General features: G+C 39.8%; 1 protein-coding gene and 1 long non-coding RNA gene across 2 annotated transcripts in view; both read right to left on the reverse strand.

The window, feature by feature from the left end:
* Nucleotides 1-98: 98 nt before the first annotated feature.
* LOC149183919 (uncharacterized) overlaps nucleotides 99-21,518 on the reverse strand; it is a 121,230-nt gene continuing 99,810 nt past the window's right edge. Inside the window, exons 4-11 of the mRNA XM_089415143.1 lie at nucleotides 11,674-13,867; nucleotides 11,362-11,467; nucleotides 3,156-3,227; nucleotides 2,976-3,071; nucleotides 2,867-2,887; nucleotides 2,505-2,584; nucleotides 2,195-2,248; nucleotides 99-1,075 (exon numbers count right to left, since the gene is read on the reverse strand). Of these exons, the coding sequence (XP_089271269.1) occupies nucleotides 180-1,075; nucleotides 2,195-2,248; nucleotides 2,505-2,584; nucleotides 2,867-2,887; nucleotides 2,976-3,071; nucleotides 3,156-3,227; nucleotides 11,362-11,467; nucleotides 11,674-13,867 (3,519 nt within the window). The 3' untranslated portion in view covers nucleotides 99-179. The remainder of the gene's footprint in view (nucleotides 1,076-2,194; nucleotides 2,249-2,504; nucleotides 2,585-2,866; nucleotides 2,888-2,975; nucleotides 3,072-3,155; nucleotides 3,228-11,361; nucleotides 11,468-11,673; nucleotides 13,868-21,518) is intronic.
* Nucleotides 10,373-11,304, reverse strand: LOC149183920 (uncharacterized). The gene is made up of 3 exons (XR_016257216.1): nucleotides 11,040-11,304; nucleotides 10,868-10,939; nucleotides 10,373-10,783 (listed from the first exon to the last, which is right to left on the reverse strand). It is a non-coding gene; the product is annotated as an uncharacterized LOC149183920 (long non-coding RNA).

Here is a 21,518-nt window from a genome sequence, read left to right on the forward strand (position 1 = left end):
TAATGCACTATTGCGAACATTAACCAATATATGCAAACTGCAACATTGGCATGATATTATCCTGATATCAAACACATGCCTCTCTTTGTCCAGAGATGTTATACTTTTCTAAACAAAGGAATAGAGTGTATATATTAATTTGAAAAAATAAATATATTTGTTACATGGTTCAATTACCATCACCAGTAATCTCCACAAGAACACAATCCACCATTAAAGTGGTGGTAACGGTTTGCATCTCTTACAATAATTTCTCGCCCAACAATCTTGGAGATGAACTTAGTGACATTGTGGCAGTCATTACACACGCGGAGATTCTTTGTGATCCTGATGGGGGTGCCTGGGCTTGTATTGATGATCCCAAAAGATATGGCCAGCTTCTCACTATGACTGCATAGCATGATTTCCTTCACCTCCTCCTCCACATCTTGCAGCACAAGATTTGTGTCAGGCACATATCCCGCCTCCCTCATTTGCCCATACAAGGTTTCCAACATAGCATAAACTTTTTCAGTTTGACGATGGGTTTTGTCTCCCACAAGGAATGTATGGACTTCTCTATTTACTTCAATAAAACTACATCCTGGTGGCTTCTTCACTTCCCTCTCTTTCATCATGGTCCTCAACTTTGCGACATCCTCCCACCTGCTTGCCTCAGCATAGATATTTGACAACAATACATAATATACAGCCTCACTTGGTTCTAACTCAAAAAGGTGTCTCGCTGCTTCTTCTGCAAGCTCAATATTGCAGTGAATTCTGCACGCTCCCAGCAAGCACCCCCACACTACAGCATCGGGCTCTAATGGCATATTTTTTATGATTTCATGTGCTTCAGCCAGATGCCCAGCACGTCCAAGGAGGTCAACCAGGCATGCATAATGATCCAGATCAGGTGCAAGGCCATAATCCAACATCATGCACTCAAAGTATTGTCGTCCCTCGTCTACTAACCTTGCATGGGAGCAAGCAGTCAAAACACCAATAAAGGTGATATGATCCGCCATTGTGTCTGTCTGTTGCATTTGGGAAAAAAGTGCAAGAGCATCTTCACCATGACCATGAATTGCATATGTAATGACCCCAGGATATGTAAATTTGAAAGTTTACTGTGGTAAAAGACAGTAATACAGTTGTTGTTATGTTTTAAACAAAACTGTGACAAACTATTTTTAATTAAGTAATTTAAATATTTATTGGAATTGCTGGCAGCCTCTAAGAGGTGAATCTTAAAGAAAGTGATCAGTTGTGATAACTGATGGAACTACCCTCCAAAACAGGAAAAGTCCTGACTGAGGGAAATTCTGGGCTGTGAGGACAGACAGAAGAAAGAAAATCTTTTTCCAAGAACAGGAAAAAGGGAAGAAAAGAAAAGTGGTTAAGTCTGGTTAGGACCAGATAACCTGGCATAGAGAGTGCACAAATCCTGTTGAGGGCTGGAGGCCTGCAGGATGGCTCGGGGGGAGAATTCCGTCTGAGGGATGGATCTCATGGCTGGGTGGAGAGCAGAATTAAAGCTCAGGTGACTTGTTTGTTTGAAAAACCATTCCTGACATTGGTAATCAGGTACGGTTCCAAACTGTGTAGTCCCTGATTGGAAATTAATGTGCATTGAAGTTACAGTAGTTAAATAGGAAAAGTCTGTTTGTTTTCCTAGATACTGTCGCAATGATTAGCATAGTGTACAAGTGTAAACCTTAAAGAAATGGACTGTCAGTTAAATGGGCAGGGGCTGGGTTGGTACCCAGGTAAAGTAAATGGTACGTAAATAGTAAAACAAGGTTGTATACGAGTATAAGGTAGCCATAACCGAGGACTGGTTACTGAGTAACAGTCTCGACCTAACCTTATTAGCAAGGTCATTACTGTTCAAAACAAATAGATACTGATGAAACTAAACAATAGTGAACTCTATAACTGTTATCTGAGGCGAATGCTGTGGAATGGCATTAGAATGAGGGTTTAAACCTCTGAGTTAAAAGAAGAGCACCGACTGTAGTCGGGAGCAACCCCGCGACGGAGGAACAGTGAGACAGAAGATAACATAAGCAAATAATAATCTGTGCATGACCAACAAATGACTCTATATAGAGAGTGTTGGTGAACTGTGAAATGGAGAGTAGAAATTGTAATGCACTTCATTAAATAATTGTTACCGGGTCTCAGTACTCGCGGTATGAATATAAAAACAAACCTGTGTTTATAGAGCTATAACCGGGTACAGAAAGAATACGAATAAACCAAGGTTCTGTGTATTATAGCAACAAATAATAACAGTGGTAATACATATCCAGATACGATGCATGCAAACGAAAATGAAAGATAATCATATTAAACCAGAGAACCTGTGCATGCAACTGTAACGATAGATATTCATTTTAATCAGGGAAACTGTGCGAAAACTGAAAGAGAGACAGTAATCATGCATGAAGGATAGTCTTTTCCACAGGGAAAAGGGCTAACTATCAAACGCTAAACATTCGCCGAGGTCATATTATACAGACTGGCGATAAAAGAGCGTCTGGAAATACAGAACTGGTAACCAGAAATTATCATCATAACTTTGATAACACCAAGGCGAATGCTGTATGAAAAATAAATAAAACCTGTAGCAAAATATAAACCCTATGCCTCTGTTTCTTGAGTATCGGACAAACAATCTGAAACGATTCAATATACTGATGGAAATGCCCTGAGGGCTAAAAGAGTTTGTGCTCAGTTGTAACTACAAACAGCACCGAACGGTGAAATATTAAACTTAAATAAATCAGTACATTTGATTAAGGGAACAAGCCCCAATTTACTCATTACGGGATCTGTGCGTGAAGACCAGATCTGAAACCCAAGTAAACTACATCAAATGTACCAAACTTGCCGCAAGGCAGTTCTGTAAATCCAAATGGAAAAATAAACGTGAAATGCATAACGTAACCCAGAACTTCTCTATGAACTATAACATTCAACAGCGAAATCACCGTCGTGACCTATCTATGCAGCGAAGGCAACTGTAAGGGTTCTCCACAGAGAATACCCTGCAGCGGAAATGAGAAAACCGTATTGGAGGCAGAGGTCTGCACCAAAACACACATGGTAGTTCATGATTGTAACCATTAACCATTACTAAGTAAACAGGGCTTCGAATGCCGGGAACATACCTGTGTGTCATCGGAGGATTGTTTTGCAGTGTGAAGTCACCATGGGTTCGTCCGAAGCATAGCAATATGCGGCTGCACAAACTCGGTAAAGAAATGTAAAGACTGTAAGTAACACTCCATGGATAACAAAGCAGTTAAATCATAATGCAAGACTGATATACCATGTTAATACCTGTGAGGATTCAGTTATGGGCGGAATGCAGTCTCCGAAGCGTTGCAGGTTGAAGGGATAAGGTTGTTGGAGTCGAGCTTGAGAAGGAGCATTGAACCAGGTCCGCAAAGACCGCGGACACCAAATGAACGCTAAGATAGTGTGGAGACGCTTAAATATCATAGATGACCCTTGAACGATTTCCAACCCTCCGATCTCCGGATGAGATCTGGGCCGTCGAAGTAAGGCGGGAATCACAGGCGGTAAGACCAAAATCTGCAATACCAAGGCATCACATGGCCGGAGAAACCAGGCCATGCCACCTGCCCCGGAAGGACTGTTGTCTTAAAGGTAAGTATGACCTGTCATCCGATAGTACTGCAGCGGGACCATCAAAGCCCACGCCCATTAATACAGTGTCGTTGGTAATATCTTTAGTAGGTACTGTAATATAGGTAGAGTATACACCTATAACATAGTTACTATTATGCTTAATGCCGTGTGGAATATAAAACAGGGATCCATAAAATAGTATCGCACGCCAATGATACACATGTATATGGTATAATGTGTGAACTATGATTATAAAGTGTAATGTGCACACGTAAGACCGGATTATCTTATAGTGAGCATTAAGTTAGAATGGTTGGGTATATATTAAAAAAAAAAAATTATGTATATGTGGAAAGAGGTGTGACAAATTGGTATCAGAGCCCAGTTTCAACACTGTGGCCTCAGGTAGAACTTATTTCAGTATGCAGAAGGGTACACCAAGCAAACATATGCAAGCTAACAATGTACTTAACTGTGTTCTGTTTATTTGGGGTGAAATACAGAATTGCAACAGCTAGCAGTTAAACCAGAGAAGAGACAAAATGCAAGGACCCGGCAGTAACCCTCAAGAGAATGCAGAGCTGTGGGTGCAATTGGGTGCAGAATCACGGAGTACCAACCTTGCAATCCTGGAAACTGTCCAGGAATTGAAGAATGAGATGGCACGGTTGCGAGAGGACAACGCGCGTTTAACAGTTGAACAGGAAAGGATTCTGAAGAGCCTGTCGGACAGGCAGAACCCACCCCTGTCTAACCCCAGTGCAGAACAGCAGAGGGTGACAGAAGAACAAGACTATCAAATGGAACCTGAAAATTCTGACGACAAGGAAAATCACTCTGATAATGCACCTCAGCAGCAAACCTCAAAACGTCAGAAAATGGAACTGCAGGGAGAATTCCGAAAGATTAAACCCCCACATTTTGATGGTGAACAGGAGGAAGCTGCGGAAGCCTGGTTGATAAATATGAATAAGTATTTTCAGTTGTATGAATATGACCACAATTTGAAGGCAAGATTGGCAATCTTCCAGTTACAAGGTAAGGCAACCTTGTGGTGGGAGGAAATCAAGATTGTCAAGGGGGTCAGCGAACGAACCATTACATGGGAGAAGTTCCAGAAATATTTTAAAGAAAGGTACCTGACTGAGCGCTTCTATGATGAAAAGGCAAGGGAATTTCATGACTTAAGACTGGGACAGCAGACCATGGACGAGTTCATTAACCGTTTTACCTCGCTGCTACGTTATGTACCTTACATCAAGGAGCAGAAAGCCAAGGTCCAAAGGTTTGTGAACAGCTTACCTTCATATATAAGGGAAAGGATTGAATTCGACAATCCTAGAACCATGGATGAGGCCATCCGTAAAGCGAGAATCTGCTACCAGCAGAGTAAACAGAAGGGGGACACTTCGAGCAAAAGATGGAATGAGAAAAGAAGCGGTCGGATGGTTGGGAACAGCAAAGGAAGTCGCAGCAATGGGAATAAAGGTGCTGGTAAAGGACTAAACAGTAGACCTGTTGCAAGGAATGCGCCCCGGTCCAGACCAATGAGCGAATCTAAAGCAAATGAGCAGTCTGTTAGACCAGAAGGTGAGGGGATGACCAGACCACCAGTGCAATGCTAGGGTTGTGGAGGACCTCACTATGTTAAAAACTGCCCACAGAGAAAGGGGACAGACCAGATATCCCAGATTCATGAAGCATCGACTGTTGGGGACGTGGCACGTAGTGTACCCAGAATCAATGCAGCACTGGAGGATCGCCAAGCGGAGTACCAGCCATCTATGGTCGAATTCGAAGGTAAAATCTCAAACCTTTCCATAGCTGTTCTTATAGACCCAGGGGCTACTTTAAGTTATATTAGCCCGAAAATAGTAGAACAGTGTAAACTGCAATCCGAAAAGTTCAGGAATCCGTGGCTGGTCCAACTAGCTACAGGAGCCAAGAGACGAGTCTTGGCCAAGGTAAATAATTGTTCCTTGACCATAGCAGGACATCCAATAGTGGCGGATTTGAATGTATTACCGTTGGGTTCCTATGACATCTTGATTGGGATGGACTGGCTGGAGAAACACTGGTCCTTAGTAAACTGCAAGACCAAAACCATCTATTATAAGGATGACCGTGGAGAACAGCAGGAGTTACAAGGAATCAGACACCCTGTGCAGATTCGACCCATTACAGCAACTCAGCTAGCTAAGTGCATCAGGAAGAAATGTCAAATCTACGCTATTCAGGTGGGATACGCAAATCAGAAAGATAAAACTGCTATGCTGGGTAGCATTCCGATAGTACAAGATTTTGCAGATGTTTTTCCCGAGGAAGTGCCGGGATTACCACCTAAAAGGGATGTGGATTTCACAATTGAGCTGATTCCAGGGGCAGCACCTGTATCACGGGCACCCTACCGTATGAGTGTACCAGAACTAACAGAATTAAAAATGCAACTGCAGGAGCTGTTAGATAAAAATTACATCCGTCCCAGCGTATCACCCTGGGGAGCCCCAGTGCTATTCGTCAAAAAGAAAGATGGAACCTTTCGGATGTGCATTGATTATCGTCAGCTGAATAAGCTCACAATCAAAAACAAATACCCTTTGCCTAGGATCGACGAACTTTTTGATCAGGTGAAGGGAGCAACGGTATTCTCTAAAATTGATCTGCGATCTGGTTACCATCAGATCAGAATTAAAGAGGAAGATATCGCTAAGACCGCTTTCAGAACGCGGTATGGGCATTATGAATTCGTGGTGCTACCTTTTGGGCTGACCAATGCACCTGCTACCTTCATGTGTTTGATGAACAGTGTGTTTCATCGGTTTTTAGACAAGTTTGTGCTGATATTCATAGATGACATTCTGATTTACAGCAGATCAAGAAAGGAGCATGAGGAACACCTTAGATTGGTGTTGCAAACTTTGCGAGAACATCAATTATATGCAAAGTTTAGTAAGTGTGATTTCTACAAGGAGGAGATACAATATTTGGGCCATGTAATCACCAAGGAAGGAATCGCAGTAGACCCTGAGAAGATCAGAACTATAATGGAGTGGCCTATACCAAAGGACGTGGCAGATATTAGGTCCTTTATGGGGTTAGCGGGTTATTATAGAAGATTTGTTGAAGGCTTTTCGAGGGTAGCATACCCTATCACCTCTTTGCAAAAGAAGGGAAAAGTATTTAAGTGGACCTCAGAATGCCAGAAGAGCTTTGAACAACTCAAGCACTTACTCACTACCGCACCTGTATTAAGTATAGCTGATCCTAATAAGGATTACGTGGTCTGCACAGACGCAAGTAAAGAAGGTGTGGGAGGAGTGCTGATGCAAGAAGGAAGAGTCATTGCTTATGAATCCAGGAAGCTGAAAGAGCATGAGCAGAAATACTCTGCTTACGACTTGGAGCTGGCTGCTGTCATTCATGCTCTGAAAATGTGGCGGCACTACCTTTTGGGCAGAAAATTTCTGTTACTAACAGACCACCACAACCTAACAAACTACTTCAACCAACCCACTTTAAACACAAGGCAAGCTCGTTGGGCTGACTTCTTAAGTGGGTTTGACTTCGAAATTAAGCATTTAAAAGGAAAGGAGAACCGAGTGGCTGATGCATTAAGTCGAAAAGTACAATGCTTGTGCAAAATTTCAGTTAGTAAATGGCAGAATACGTTATTGGAAAGGATAAAAATAGCAGCTGAATGTGATGCTGTTTACCAGCAAATTAAACAGCAAATACAGCAACTTCCTGGTAAAGAAACACAACAGGGACATGAGCTGGATGATGCCGAAATGCTGTACTTTAACAAAAAGCTGTATGTACCCAATGAAGACAGTGTTAAGAAGCTAATTCTGGATGAATTTCATACCAGCCATTATACTGGGCATCCGGGCTACCAGAAAATGGTTACCGCTCTTCGAAAAGAATATTACTGGCCAAAAATGAAGAAGGAGATAGCTGAGTATCTAGCACGATGTCTAGAATGTCAGCAGATTAAGGCGGAACATTTGCATCCAGCAGGGCTGTTACAACCCTTACCCATTCCGGAATGGAAATGGGAGACTATCTCCATGGATTTTATAACTGGACTGCCTAAAACAAAGAAAAATAATGATTCCATTATGGTGGTAGTGGATAAGCTGAGTAAGGCAGCACACTTCATACCTGTGCAGTCGACATATAAGGCTGTGCAAATTGCTCATATTTTCATGCAAAATGTGTTTAAGTTGCATGGGCTTCCGAAGGTGATTATCTCTGATCGGGATGTCAAGTTTACATCAACTTTTTGGAGGACATTGTTTGCTGAACTAGGAACACAACTGAACTTTAGCACAGCTTATCAACCCCAAACAGATGGCCAAACAGAACGAGTGAATCAGGTTGTGGAGGACATGCTGAGAGCCTGTGTTATGATGAAGCCAACCCAATGGGAAGAATATCTCCACCTGGTCGAATTCGCATATAACAATGGATATCACTCCTCAACACAGATGAGTCCTTTTGAAGTTATGTATGGGCGGAAGTGCCGCACACCCGCAAGCTGGGGTGGACCGGAGGACAGGTTGCGAATTGGTCCTGATATGCTCAAGGAAATGGAGGATACGGTGAAGAGGGTGCGTATCAACTTAAAAGCCGCTCAGGACAGACAGAAAAGTTTCGCTGATCGAAAGAGAAGATTCAAGGAATTCCAAGTTGGGGATCATGTATTTGTAAGAATCCAACCAAGAAGGAGTACCTTGCAGTGGAGCGGATGTGCCAAACTAGCACCTCGCTACTTTGGACCTTTCCAGATCTTGGCAAAAGTGGGGCCGGTAGCTTATCAACTTGCCCTACCAAGCCATATTAGGATCCACAATGTGTTTCACGTATCCGTATTAAAGCAATACGTTTACGATCCTAAACATGTGATTCAATGGCAGAATGTTCGGGTCGAGCCGGAAGGCGAGGTTCTGGTCGAACCACTGACCATTCTCGACCGGAGAGAAGTGCAGCTGCGGAAACGGGTTATTTTCCAAGCTAAAGTGCAGTGGCAGCACTATGGACCGGAAGAGGCCACTTGGGAGGATGAGGAACTCCTTAGAGAAGCTTACCCAAACTTGTTTAAAGGAGACAGACATCGGGACGATGTCCAATCTCAGGAGGGGGAGATGTAATGACCCCAGGATATGTAAATTTGAAAGTTTACTGTGGTAAAAGACAGTAATACAGTTGTTGTTATGTTTTAAACAAAACTGTGACAAACTATTTTTAATTAAGTAATTTAAATATTTCTTGGAATTGCTGGCAGCCTCTAAGAGGTGAATCTTAAAGAAAGTGATCAGTTGTGATAACTGATGGAACTACCCTCCAAAACAGGAAAAGTCCTGACTGAGGGAAATTCTGGGCTGTGAGAACAGACAGAAGAAAGAAAATCTTTTTCCAAGAACAGGGAAAATGGAAGAAAAGAAAAGTGGTTAAGTCTGGTTAGGACCAGATAACCTGGCACAGAGAGTGCACAAATCCTGTTGAGGGCTGGAGGCCTGCAGGATGGCTCGGGGGGAGAATTCCGTCTGAGGGATGGATCTCATGGCTGGGTGGAGAGCAGAATTAAAGCTCAGGTGACTTGTTTGTTTGAAAAACCATTCCTGACATTGGTAATCAGGTACGGTTCCAAACTGTGTAGTCCCTGATTGGAAAATTAATGTGCATTGAAGTTACAGTAGTTAAATAGGAAAAGTCTGTTTGTTTTCCTAGATACTGTCGCAATGATTAGCATAGTGTACAAGTGTAAACCTTAAAGAAATGGACTGTCAGTTAAATGGGCAGGGGCTGGGTTGGTACCCAGGTAAAGTAAATGGTACGTAAATAGTAAAACAAGGTTGTATACGAGTATAAGGTAGCCATAACCGAGGACTGGTTACTGAGTAACAGTCTCGACCTAACCTTATTAGCAAGGTCATTACTGTTCAAAACAAATAGATACTGATGAAACTAAACAAAAGTGAACTCTATAACTGTTATCTGAAGCGAATGCTGTGGAATGGCATTAGAATGAGGGTTTAAACCTCTGAGTTAAAAGAAGAGCACCGACTGTAGTTGGAAGGAACCCCGCGATGGAGGAACAATGAGACAGTAGATAACATAAGCAAATAATATTCTGTGTATGACCAACAAATGACTCTATACAGAGAGTGTTGGTGAACGGTGAAATAGAGAACAGAAATTGTAATACACTTCATTAAACAATTGTTACCGGGTCTCAGTACTCGCGGTATGGATATAAAAACAAACCTGTGTTTATAGAGCTATAACCGGGTACAGAAAGAATACGAATAAACCAAGGTTCTGTGTATTATAGCAACAAATAATAACAGTGGTAATACATATCCAGATACGATGCATGCAAACGAAAATGAAAGATAATCATATTAAACTAAAGAACCTGTGCATGCAACTGTAACGATAGATATTCATTTTAATCAGGGAAACTGTGCGAAAACTGAAAGAGAGACAGTAATCATGCATGAAGGATAGTCTTTTCCACAGGGAAAAGGGCTAACTATCAAACGCTAAACATTCGTCGAGGTCATATTATACAGACTGGCGATAAAAGAGCGTCTGGAAATACAGAACTGGTAACCAGAAATTATCATCATAACTTTGATAACACCAAGGCGAATGCCGTATGAAAAATAAATAAAACCTGTAGCAAAATATAAACCCTATGCCTCTGTTTCTTGAGTATCGGACAAACAATCTGAAACGATTCAATATACTGATGGAAATGCCCTGAGGGCTAAAAGAGTTTGTGCTCAGTTGTAACTACAAACAGCACCGAACGGTGAAATATTAAACTTAAATAAATCAGTACATTTGATTAAGGGAACAAGCCCCAATTTACTCATTACGGGATCTGTGCGTGAAGACCAGATCTGAAACCCAAGTAAACTACATCAAATGTACCAAACTTGCCGCAAGGCAGTTCTGTAAATCCAAATGGAAAAATAAACGTGAAATGCATAACGTAACCCAGAACTTCTCTATGAACTATAACATTCAACAGCGAAATCACCGTCGTGACCTATCTATGCAGCGAAGGCAACTGTAAGGGTTCTCCACAGAGAATACCCAGCAGCGGAAATGAGAAAACCGTATTGGAGGCAGAGGTCTGCACCAAAACACACATGGTAGTTCATGATTGTAACCATTAACCATTACTAAGTAAACAGGGCTTCGAATGCCGGGAACATACCTGTGTGTCACCGGAGGATTGTTTTGCAGTGTGAAGTCACCATGGGTTCGTCCGAAGCATAGCAATATGCGGCTGCACAAACTCGGTAAAGAAATGTAAACACTGTAAGTAACACTCCATGGATAACAAAGCAGTTAAATCATAATGCAAGACTGATATACCATGTTAATACCTGTGAGGATTCGATTATGGGCGGAATGCAGTCTCCGGAGCGTTGCAGGTTGAAGGGATAAGGTTGTTGGAGTCGAGCTCGAGAAGGAGCATTGAACCAGGTCCGCAAAGACCGCGGACACCAAATGAACGCTAAGATAGTGTGGAGACGCTTAAATATCATAGATGACCCTTGAACGATTTCCAACCCTCCGATCTCCGGATGAGATCTGGGCCGTCGAAGTAAGGCGGGAATCACAGGCGGTAAGACCAAAATCTGCAATACCAAGGCATCACCATGCCACCTGCCCCGGAAGGACTGTTGTCTTAAAGGTAAGTATGACCTGTCATCCGATAGTACTGCAGCGGGACCATCAAAGCCCACGCCCATTAATACAGTGCCGTTGGTAATATCTTTAGTAGGTACTGTAATATAGGTAGAGTATACACCTATAACATAGTTACTATTATGCTTAATGCCGTGTGGAATATAAAACAGGGATCCATAAAATAGTATCGCACGCCAATGATACACATGTATATGGTATAATGTGTGAACTATGATTATAAAGTGTAATGTGCACACGTAAGACCGGATTATCTTATAGTGAGCATTAAGTTAGAATGGTTGGGTATATATTAAAAAAAAAAAATTTATGTATATGTGGAAAGAGGTGTGACAGCATATCCCAAGATCATCGCATTCCATGAAACCACATTTCGACTTGACATCTTGTCAAACACTTGTCGAGCAATGCCTATATGCCCACATTTGGCATACATGTCCACAAGCCCACTTCCCACAAAAACATTAGAGTCAAATCCACTTCTTATCACATAACTGTGGATCTGCTTACCATGTTCCAGTGCCAATAAATCAGCACAGACAGGCATAAGACTAACCATGGCGATTGAGTCAGGTTTTATACCCTGGATTTGCATTTCGTGAAAGAATGCCAAGGCTTCATGGGGGTGGCCATTCTGGGAATAACCAGCAATGATTGCAGTCCATGACACAATGTCTCGTTTAGACATTCTTTCAAACACTCGTTGAGCAATGCCTATATGCCCACATTTGGCATACATGTCTACAAGCCCATTGCTAACAAAAACATCAGATGCAAATCCACTTCTTATTGCATAACCATGGATCTGCTTACCTTGTTCAACAGCTAATAAATTCGTACATGCAGTCAAAACACTAAGAATGGTGATTGAGTTGGATTTTATGCCCTGGACTTGCATTTGGTTGAAGTATGCCAAGGCTTCACGGTGTTGGCCATTCTGGGAATAGCCAGTAATGAATGCATTCCATGTCACAACATTTCCATGAGGGATTCTTTCAAACAATTTGAGAGCAGTGTTGACATTCCCACATTTGGCATACATGTCTACAAGGGAAGTTCCCACGAGAACATTACATTCAAGTCCACCTCTTATTACATAGCCATGGATCTGCTTACCTTGCTCCAGAGCCAATAAATCAGCACATGCAGGAAGAACACTAATTATGGTGACTGAGTTGGGTTTTATGCCTTGGACTTGCATTTCTTTGAAGCATGTCAAGGCTTCATGGGGTTGACCATTCTGAGAATAACCACCAATGACTACATTCCATGACACAACATTCCGGCGAGGCATTCTTTGAAACAATTTTTGGGCCATGTCAACATAACCACATTTGGCATACATGTCTACAAGACCAGTCCCCACAACAATATCAGATTCAAATCCACTTCTTATTACATAACCATGGATCTGCTTACCTTGTTCCAAAGCCAATAAATCGGCACACACAGGCAGAACACTAACAATGGTGATTGGGTCGGCTTTAGCACCTTGGACATGCATTTCATAAAATACTGACAAGGCTTCACGTGGACATCCATTCTGTGAATAACCAGCAATGATTGCAGTCCATGACACAACATTACGTTGAGGCATTCTTTCAAACAATTTGTGAGCCATGTTAACATTCCCACATTTGATATACATTCCCGCAAGTCCGTTCCCCACAACAACAACAGATTCAAATCCACTCCTTATTACATAACCGTGAATCTGCTTACCCTTCTCCAGTGCCGGTAAATCTGCACATGCGGGCAAAACACTAACCATGGTAATTGCATTGGGTTTTATGCTCTGAACTTGCATTTCATAGAAGAACGCCAAGGCTTCATGGGGGAAACCATTCTGGGAATAACCAGCAATGATGGCATTCCATGACACAACATTTCGTTCGGGCATTCTGTCAAATACTTCGCGTGCATTCTCTAAACTCCCGCACTTGGCATACATTAATGCAAGCGCAGAACCCAAGAAAACATCCGATTCCAATCCCCTTGCGATGATATCTTGATGAATCTCCCTGCCCGTTTCAAGAGCCAACAAGCCGCGGCATGCATGGATCAGAGCAATAAATACCAACCTGTCAGGCTCTACGCCTGAGAGTTGCATTTGATAATAGAGCCTCAGCGCTTCCTCGTACAAGCCATTCGTCACAGAATCTCTGATCATGTCTTTCCATAAGAAAAAATTCCGTTTTTCTTGTGTATTGGTTTGAGGGATTTGGTTTTGATTGCCATATGAGATTGCGCTTGCTGAAACTTCTCTCTTCCTCTTCAATTTATTTCTCCGCGGCTGTTTACCTGTCGCTGCAAGAACAGTGGAGGTGGGTATAGGACAACGGACATTGAAATAATATTGGTAAGATCTATTAGGCAGAACTAAGGGTTGATGCAGATGTGTGTGATTGTTATGTACATAGAAAGCAGTTTCATTTACAGACGCAGATACAGATAGAGAAGAAGGGGAAAATGGGGACAAATCCATCCCACAAGGAAATGTGATCTACCATATCATCATTCTTCACGCGAATTTGGCAACCACGAGTTTAAGAGTTCGTTTAAATGTAAATCAGCACAATCTGGATCCTGCCAATTAATTAAACCCAGACTGTACCAGAGAATGAGACTATCACATATGCTCATTTCTACATATAAAAAAACATGTTTTGTTATTCAATAGTTGTTTCTGAACATGCCTGATTCTCTGCGTTGTTTTGGCAGGAGTTAGAATTCATATCAATGAAGTGAGCATCTTGCCTGCTGCTCGGATTTTCCTTTTAAATAAAAACCACATCTTCGTTGACATAATTTTGTTAAATTATATGAACAGAGTACATTGCCTGAATTCTCATTTACATCTTAATTAAAAACTTTTTCTACCATTCAGATAATATTGCTCTGTTATTAAAGGTTCTAAATTGTAACTTTTTAAACATTTTCAAGCTTTTGATTATAAACAAATTCAAAATTAAAAGTGTAGTTTTTTATATTATTTTGTTAAGTGAAATAGGATACTCCTATTGAAGTAATTGTTATAGTGCGAGTCATAAGGTATTTAAAAAAAATGAGCAAATGGAAGAGGGTAGATGGCCTAAGGTTATCTTTAATGACATATTGTGTAACAAAAAAAAGACTTTTATGCAATAAAATAACAAATGGTTTAATAAATGAGGTATTTGCTTGAACACCTGTCCCATAAACAGCGAAGAGATAAACGCTTTTGTTATGGATAAGTTCCACAGAAGTACTTGGGATAAAGAGCTAGGAAGCAAGAAAAAGGACTATATTGAAGTGTTTAATCCCACTCATAGTCATCAACCAAAAGCATACATAGAGGTTAATATCTCTTGGAGAGCCAAAAATCTTTTTGCTCAGTTAAGGACTAATTCTCATCAACTCCGTTGTGAAACATCGCTGGAAAATGCCAAAAGAAGTGTGGGAGGAAAGAGTATGCATTTTTTGTTCTTCCGGAAAAGTGGAAACAGAAAAGCATTTCATTTTAAAATGTGAGGCCTTAAAGACAACAAGGAAAGTTATGCAGATATGCTGGCAGCTAGCTCTTGAGATAATCTATTTAGTGAGGGGTTTGTCGAGAAGTTGGGAACATTTATTGTGAGGCTTCATAGAAAAAGGGCTTACATCAAACAGATGAAGAAGCAATATGTCCCATAGGCTATCTTTAGCCTCGTGGATTTTAAAATAATTTTTTTTTTTTTTTCTTTTCTATATGCAATGAAATGTTAACTCAAACACTCTCATCTAACCTAGGGAATATATTTATATAGAAGTCATTTATATGTGAAATGAGATATGTTAACTCAAACACTCTCATCTAACCTAGGGAATATATTTATATAGAAGTCATTTATATGTGAAATGAGATTCACACCACAATAGAATCAAATTCCACTTATCAAATTAGATTATAATATAATATATTATATATGTGTGTGAAGGTTATGTAAAATAAGTTGTAATTGATGTAAAATACATTATAAAAACAATGTATAGGTTTTATCCATTAATCATATTAATTTAATAAAAAGTCCATTTTGTCATGTGGCTGAAGTTTTGTTTTGTATTTTGTCACTCCTTATAAACAAGTTTGTTATATTATATATGTGTCTGAAGGGAGGTTAAAATAAGTTGTAATCGATGTAAAATACATTATAAAAACAATGTATAGGTTTCATCCATCAATCATACTAATTTAATAAAAAGTCCATTTTGTCATGTGGCTGAAGTTTTGTTTTGTATTTTGTCACACTCCTTATAAACAAGTTTGTTATTATCTATTGGTTATTTGAAATATAAAAGCTATTGTAAAATTACACATTGTTTATAGATTATAATACTATCTAGACTAGTAAATGTTTCATTCATTTTATTTTACTTTTAACATTTGTTTTCACCAATTCCTAGATTCTCACCATTTATATAGCCCATCTATTAATCTCTTTTGGCAAGGTCTCACTTATACCCTTGTTCTTTTGTGAATTCTAACTAATAAAGTGATTAGTATTTCATTGATACGTGAAGGGTTTTTCTTAGCTTCTCTCTTGCCAAAGTTCAAGTGTTAAATCCACTCTCTAAGAATATTCATACTATAGGTCTAAATCTACAAGGGAGTCTAATCCTCTTATTGTATCTTTACCCCTCTCTATGATAATGAATGTAACCTTTAACTATGAGATTCATGCCATTGAGGAAATCATCAGAAGGAATATTGTTGGGACTATGTATGCTCAAGGATTCGATGCAACAACTATATGGTGAGGACTTGATTCCTAGCTTGGTCCACACTCTACCATATCTCCAATGATTGAGTCATGCTAAGATGTATTGGGTTATCTAGTACTCCAGAGTGTCATATGATAACTACGCAAACATTGACATCTGTATTTCTCAATTTATTGTTAAAATTACCAAATCAAACTGTCATTTTGTTACAGTAGAAAGTAGAATATGTTATAGTTGTAATAAGTAAGATGAATATCCAAGTAACAAAGTGGGTGCTTTATTAAAGGTTGGAAATTGTATATTACTTAACTATATTTTTTTTCTTGATCCAAGTATAGAGGGGTATTTTTCTAAAGAGTCTAAGTACACTAACTCCACTCTTGGTCAAGACAAGTTGCTCTTATCATTCTTATCTTGGTCATTAACAATTTGTATTTCTTGAATGCAAGTAAGACTTTATTTGTTGTGTTGGGTGTGGCTTGTTCTGTAGCAAAAAGAAAGTACTTAAAATCCTTGGTCCAATATGCTCAAGCATAGTCATAACAAATCTTGCTCAAGCTCTACTTTAGTAAAATCTTAGTTTTACTTGTTCATGCTAGCTTTCTTAAAGTTTAGTTTTGAAAGGTTGGCATTAAACTACTTTTGCTCATACTTTTGTAACAATATTTGTATGCCTAGGGCTTACCGTTACATCCATTTTGTGTCCTTTTATGTGTTATTTTTTTGAGATGCAAAGAAGATGTTAAATGTTAGTGTATTTTTCTAGGTTTCTTTTGCATCCCTCTTTTGTGTCTCCTTGCATTGATAATGCATCTCATTTTGGTATGATCGTGTGTCCATTTCTCATTTTTATCATTGTTACTTAGTGTCTTTTTTTTTGCATCCTCATTGCATATTTTTTGCAAAAAAAAGTGTTGTGCTTCCTATTTCCAATGTCTTGCATCCAATTTGTATATAGTAGCAAACTAGTTGCCTCATTACAAATTCAAACATGTGATCTATTAAATACTAACCTTTTGACTTTCCAATTGCTCTATGAATACAAGTGGTAAGTGGTATGTAATTAGTACTTTTAACATGATGTAATTACAATCATTTATTATCTTGTTGGGACCATAATGCCTACATATAAACTTTGTTTTACATACACTAAAAGTAGAGCTTGAGGTGTTTTCATATTTCAACAAGCTTGGCAAATTTTCAATATTTCAATGTTTTATGAAATTAAAAAAAAAAAAAATGCAAGTCATTAGGATGAAATCTAAGGAAACAATCGTTATTTGGTGTGATAATGAAAATGAAATCTACCTTTCCAATCATCCAATTCAGCATTAACACAAAAAGCACATGAAAATATGCATGGGGCACCTCATTCATAGCTTATGCATAATCAAGTTGTGGACTTGACATTTTTCTACACATAAGATCAAGTTGTTGGCATCTTCATGACGCCCCTAAAAAGGTCAAGTTTGTTCATCTTTGAGTTATGTTTGGTATGAAAAAGAGATGTCATTGAGGGATAGAGGTAATGCCTACTTGCTTCTCCTATGACATTTTGTAATCCTTCATACTATCGCAAGTTATTCTTTCGAAGGGGCTGTTAGCATATTAGACAATAGTGGTTGCTTAAGACCTATTACCCCACCTATTAGCAGGGGTACATATACTTTTCAATGCAGCATTCATCACCATTGTAAGCCTAAGGTCACAAGTCAAAAGCCATCTAAAAACCATGTGAGGCCATGTCTTAGGCATCCTAGACCTATGTCTGTGTCATTGAGTCTGCATTCATTTGTTTGGTCAAACCATGTCTTATCCCTTAAAGTCTCACTTAAGGTTTCTTTCGTCCCTAAATGGATTGGATGGCTTTAGGTGAACTCTCTTGAGGACACATGGTTTTATGGGAGACTGCATTTGTAGGGTGATCACCGATGTATGGGCCATTCTATCTTGCATCAAGGTGCACCTATCTCATTCCACATGGTCAGAATCTATCTAGTTTGCATGTGACCTTATCCATGGTGCAATATTACTCACAATAGTTCTCAAAGCATAGCAGTCTATTTTTACAACATTCACATTTCCTAAGGCAACTCACGGTTCCCAATGCAATGTGGTCCCGGTGGTCCAAAAGTCAACCCAGTATCAAATTATAGAGCATGATGAGAGGATTGCATACCACATGGAATGTTTCATATCTGATTATCCAATGGCTAGTTATAGCTTGGTAAAACTTGGTCAACATGTCAGGAAAAGTTTCCAAGGGGCATTTCAGGTAGGGCATTAGGTAGAATTAGGCATGCAATATGTCAAAAGTGATAATCATAAAGAGATGAAGAATATTCATGTGTCATATTTTGGACAATAGTCAAGGTGTTACAAATGCAACACAAAGTTATGATGACGTGGCATATAGAGTGATGATGTGGCAATACCCTTGATGATGTGGAAAATCATAGACGTACCTGGTACAGATTAAGACATATAGAACAAACCAAGGTTCCAGAATTGCCAAGCTAACTAAGATGTTGGAGATCCAACATCCTAGGCAGCTCATGGTTCCCAATGCAATGTGGTCCTAGTGGTCAAAAAGTCAACCCAGTATCAAATTATAGAGCATGATGAGAGGATTGCGTGCCACATGGAATGTTCCAAATCTGATTATCCAATGGTTAGTTATAGCTTGGTAAAACTTGGTCAATAGGTCAAGAAAAGTTTCCAAGGGGCATGCAATATGTCAAAAGTGATCATCATAAAGAGACGAAGAATATTCATGTGTCATATTTTGGAGAGTAGTCAAGGTGTTACAAATGCAACACAAAGGTTTGATGATGTGGCATATAGGGTGATTATGTGGAAATACCCTTGATGATGTGGAAAATCATAGACATACCCGGTACAGATTAAGACATACAGAACAAACCAAAGTTCCAGAATTGCCAAGTTAACTAGGATGTTGGAGATCCAACAATGGGGTGGCCAAGTCAATTTACTGAAGGAAAAGTCAAGTAAAACTAGTTGTTCGAGGTCAAGCTAGCTATTGATATGACTTGACTAGTTGTTACAGTGAAAGAAGGATTGGGAAGTTAGATGATGGACTCACTAAGGACTAGGTTGAATCACCAAGAGGAATTCATACCACTTTCTAGAGCAGGTTGAGTTGGGTAAAGGACCAAGGAAGGAGAACGTTGGGGATCTAATGTTATTATTTTTTACCTTGACCACCAAGAATCACTTGCAAAGGGAATTTGTGGGCCTACTTGTGGATTCCAGAACAATTCGACTCCCTTGAGGGAAATATTAATTTATTTTTGTAATATCTCAAGAATTAAAAAAATCTCTCTCCAACTTGTGGATGACTAGAAATATTTTATTCAAGGAGAGACCCATTAGCCATTAACTAGCTAATAGAATTTTTCTATAAAGGCTAGGCTCACATCATTTCTAAGGTTGTTGTTGTCAATTGAGACAAGTGTTATCATAATAAAGAGCTCATATTTTACAAAACCTTGCGTAATTTATTTTGTACATTAGTGGAGTGCCTTTTTATTTTTGGTTTTCTTCTTGGTATATGATTTTTTCCCCTGGAAAAATCATAATCTTTCATTATACTTTGAAAAATTACATATTGCAGATGCATCATAGATGCATATGCTATAGTCTGTCAGCCTAATGGCTCAGCAAAATAGATAATAGATATATCAGCATAGATAACCAGTTCATCACGCAGGATGATCATTTAGGTTCTGTTTGTTTTATATACATATTGCCACGCAGGGCCAATTATATACTTTCCGTCAAAATGTAATCAAAAAACTGTACAATTTTTATCAGATATTCAGTTTATGGGTTGTCCGCCCTGTGGTATTGAGGGTCTATATATGGCCGATGATAATATTGAAAAGCATTAGGCCCTCTCTGCTCATGGATCATCCACTCTCCTCGGGGTAGTGTCGTGGCCGCCTTGGATAGTTCGTCGACACTGCTGTTGTGTTCCCTGTAAATATGAGTGCAAGTAATATCATTAAAATGTACCTTCATGATATTTATTTCATCCAGTATATTGCTGAGTGTGTGAGTGTGACATGCAGTTGTAGCATTAAACCAGTCTATGATGATCTTTGAATCGCCGAAAATATGTATGATCATGCAGTTATGACCCAATGAGAAATGCATGAGGTGACGAAGTGTAATGATCTCAACATAATTGTTTGAGCCAGTCCCCAAACCCATTTTGAATTTATAATAGTGTTGTTCGTTTATGTAGAGTATAAATCCGCCCCCGCAACCCTGCTGTTGGGTTGCGCCATCAAAGAAAGCCCATGGGGTATTCTTATCTATATGAGGTGGTTCACGGGGTCTTCTGGCTCGAGGTTGAGGTGGTTCTGGCACATTATTGTAAGTTGTTATTATCTGTGCATATATGTGCGGCCAGCTTGCATTTTTGCCATCAAATATGATACGATTCTGCGTCAACCATAGTTGCCAACTTATAATAAGAGGAAGGCTCTGTAATTTGGATCCCTTGTTTTGGTGGTACCAATCTTCCCAGGCTCTGTACAAGTCATCACCCTCCCAAGTGCCTGTGAAATGAATCGCAGATGATATGTTTAGCCATAGATCCTTTAGGGCAGTACACTTCAGAAAGAGATGTGTTGTCGATTCAACGTCGTTTTTACACAGCGAACACCAAGTAGGCCCGTGTATGGCACAATGCATAAGATTCTCCCCAGTGGGTAATTTGTTTTTTAATATGCACCAGAAGAATAATTTGGCCCGGGGTGGCGCTGTAAGTTTCCAAATGGTCTTCCAACAGAAAGTAATCAAGTCAGGAACTTTGTGAGAAATCAGCACTTGGTAGCCCCCCTTTGGAGTATATATACCGCTATCAGATTGGTGCCAAATGAGCTGATCCAGTCCCTCTTTTATCCTAATGTGAGATTCGTAGAGAGCTGTGATATATTCAGTCCATTCGAGGTGCCAGCATTGGGGCAGATTGATTTGGTGTGTGGATTTCCATCCTTGAGTGAGAATGGTGGTATTGAGAGGATCCGCAATATTTGCAAATACCTTGATGTCCTGGGAGTGTATGTACTGTATAAGATCCCTGGTTAAACGATGTCTTCCACCGCTCCCAATCCAAGGATCAATACCAATGTGGGCCAACTGTCCATTATTTATTCTCCAAATCAGATTGTCCCTGATAAGAGGCAGTGAATGTAGAAGTGCCTTCCAGACTGTTGAGATGCCATTTTTGGGCCAATTTGGGAGTTGTATCCATTCCATGATATTCATTGGCCAAATATATTTATGATATGTGATGCTCGTCCAAAGATTTTGTCCCGTGATCAATGTCCACCCCATTTTGGCAGCAAGTGCCTGGGTGAAAAGAGGCAGGTCTTTCAAGCCCCAGC

This window comes from Pinus tabuliformis, chromosome 3_2, assembly GCF_031772625.1.
Source record: "Pinus tabuliformis cultivar Carrire ecotype Pingquan chromosome 3_2, CPIR1, whole genome shotgun sequence".
Lineage (NCBI taxonomy): Eukaryota > Viridiplantae > Streptophyta > Pinopsida > Pinales > Pinaceae > Pinus > Pinus tabuliformis.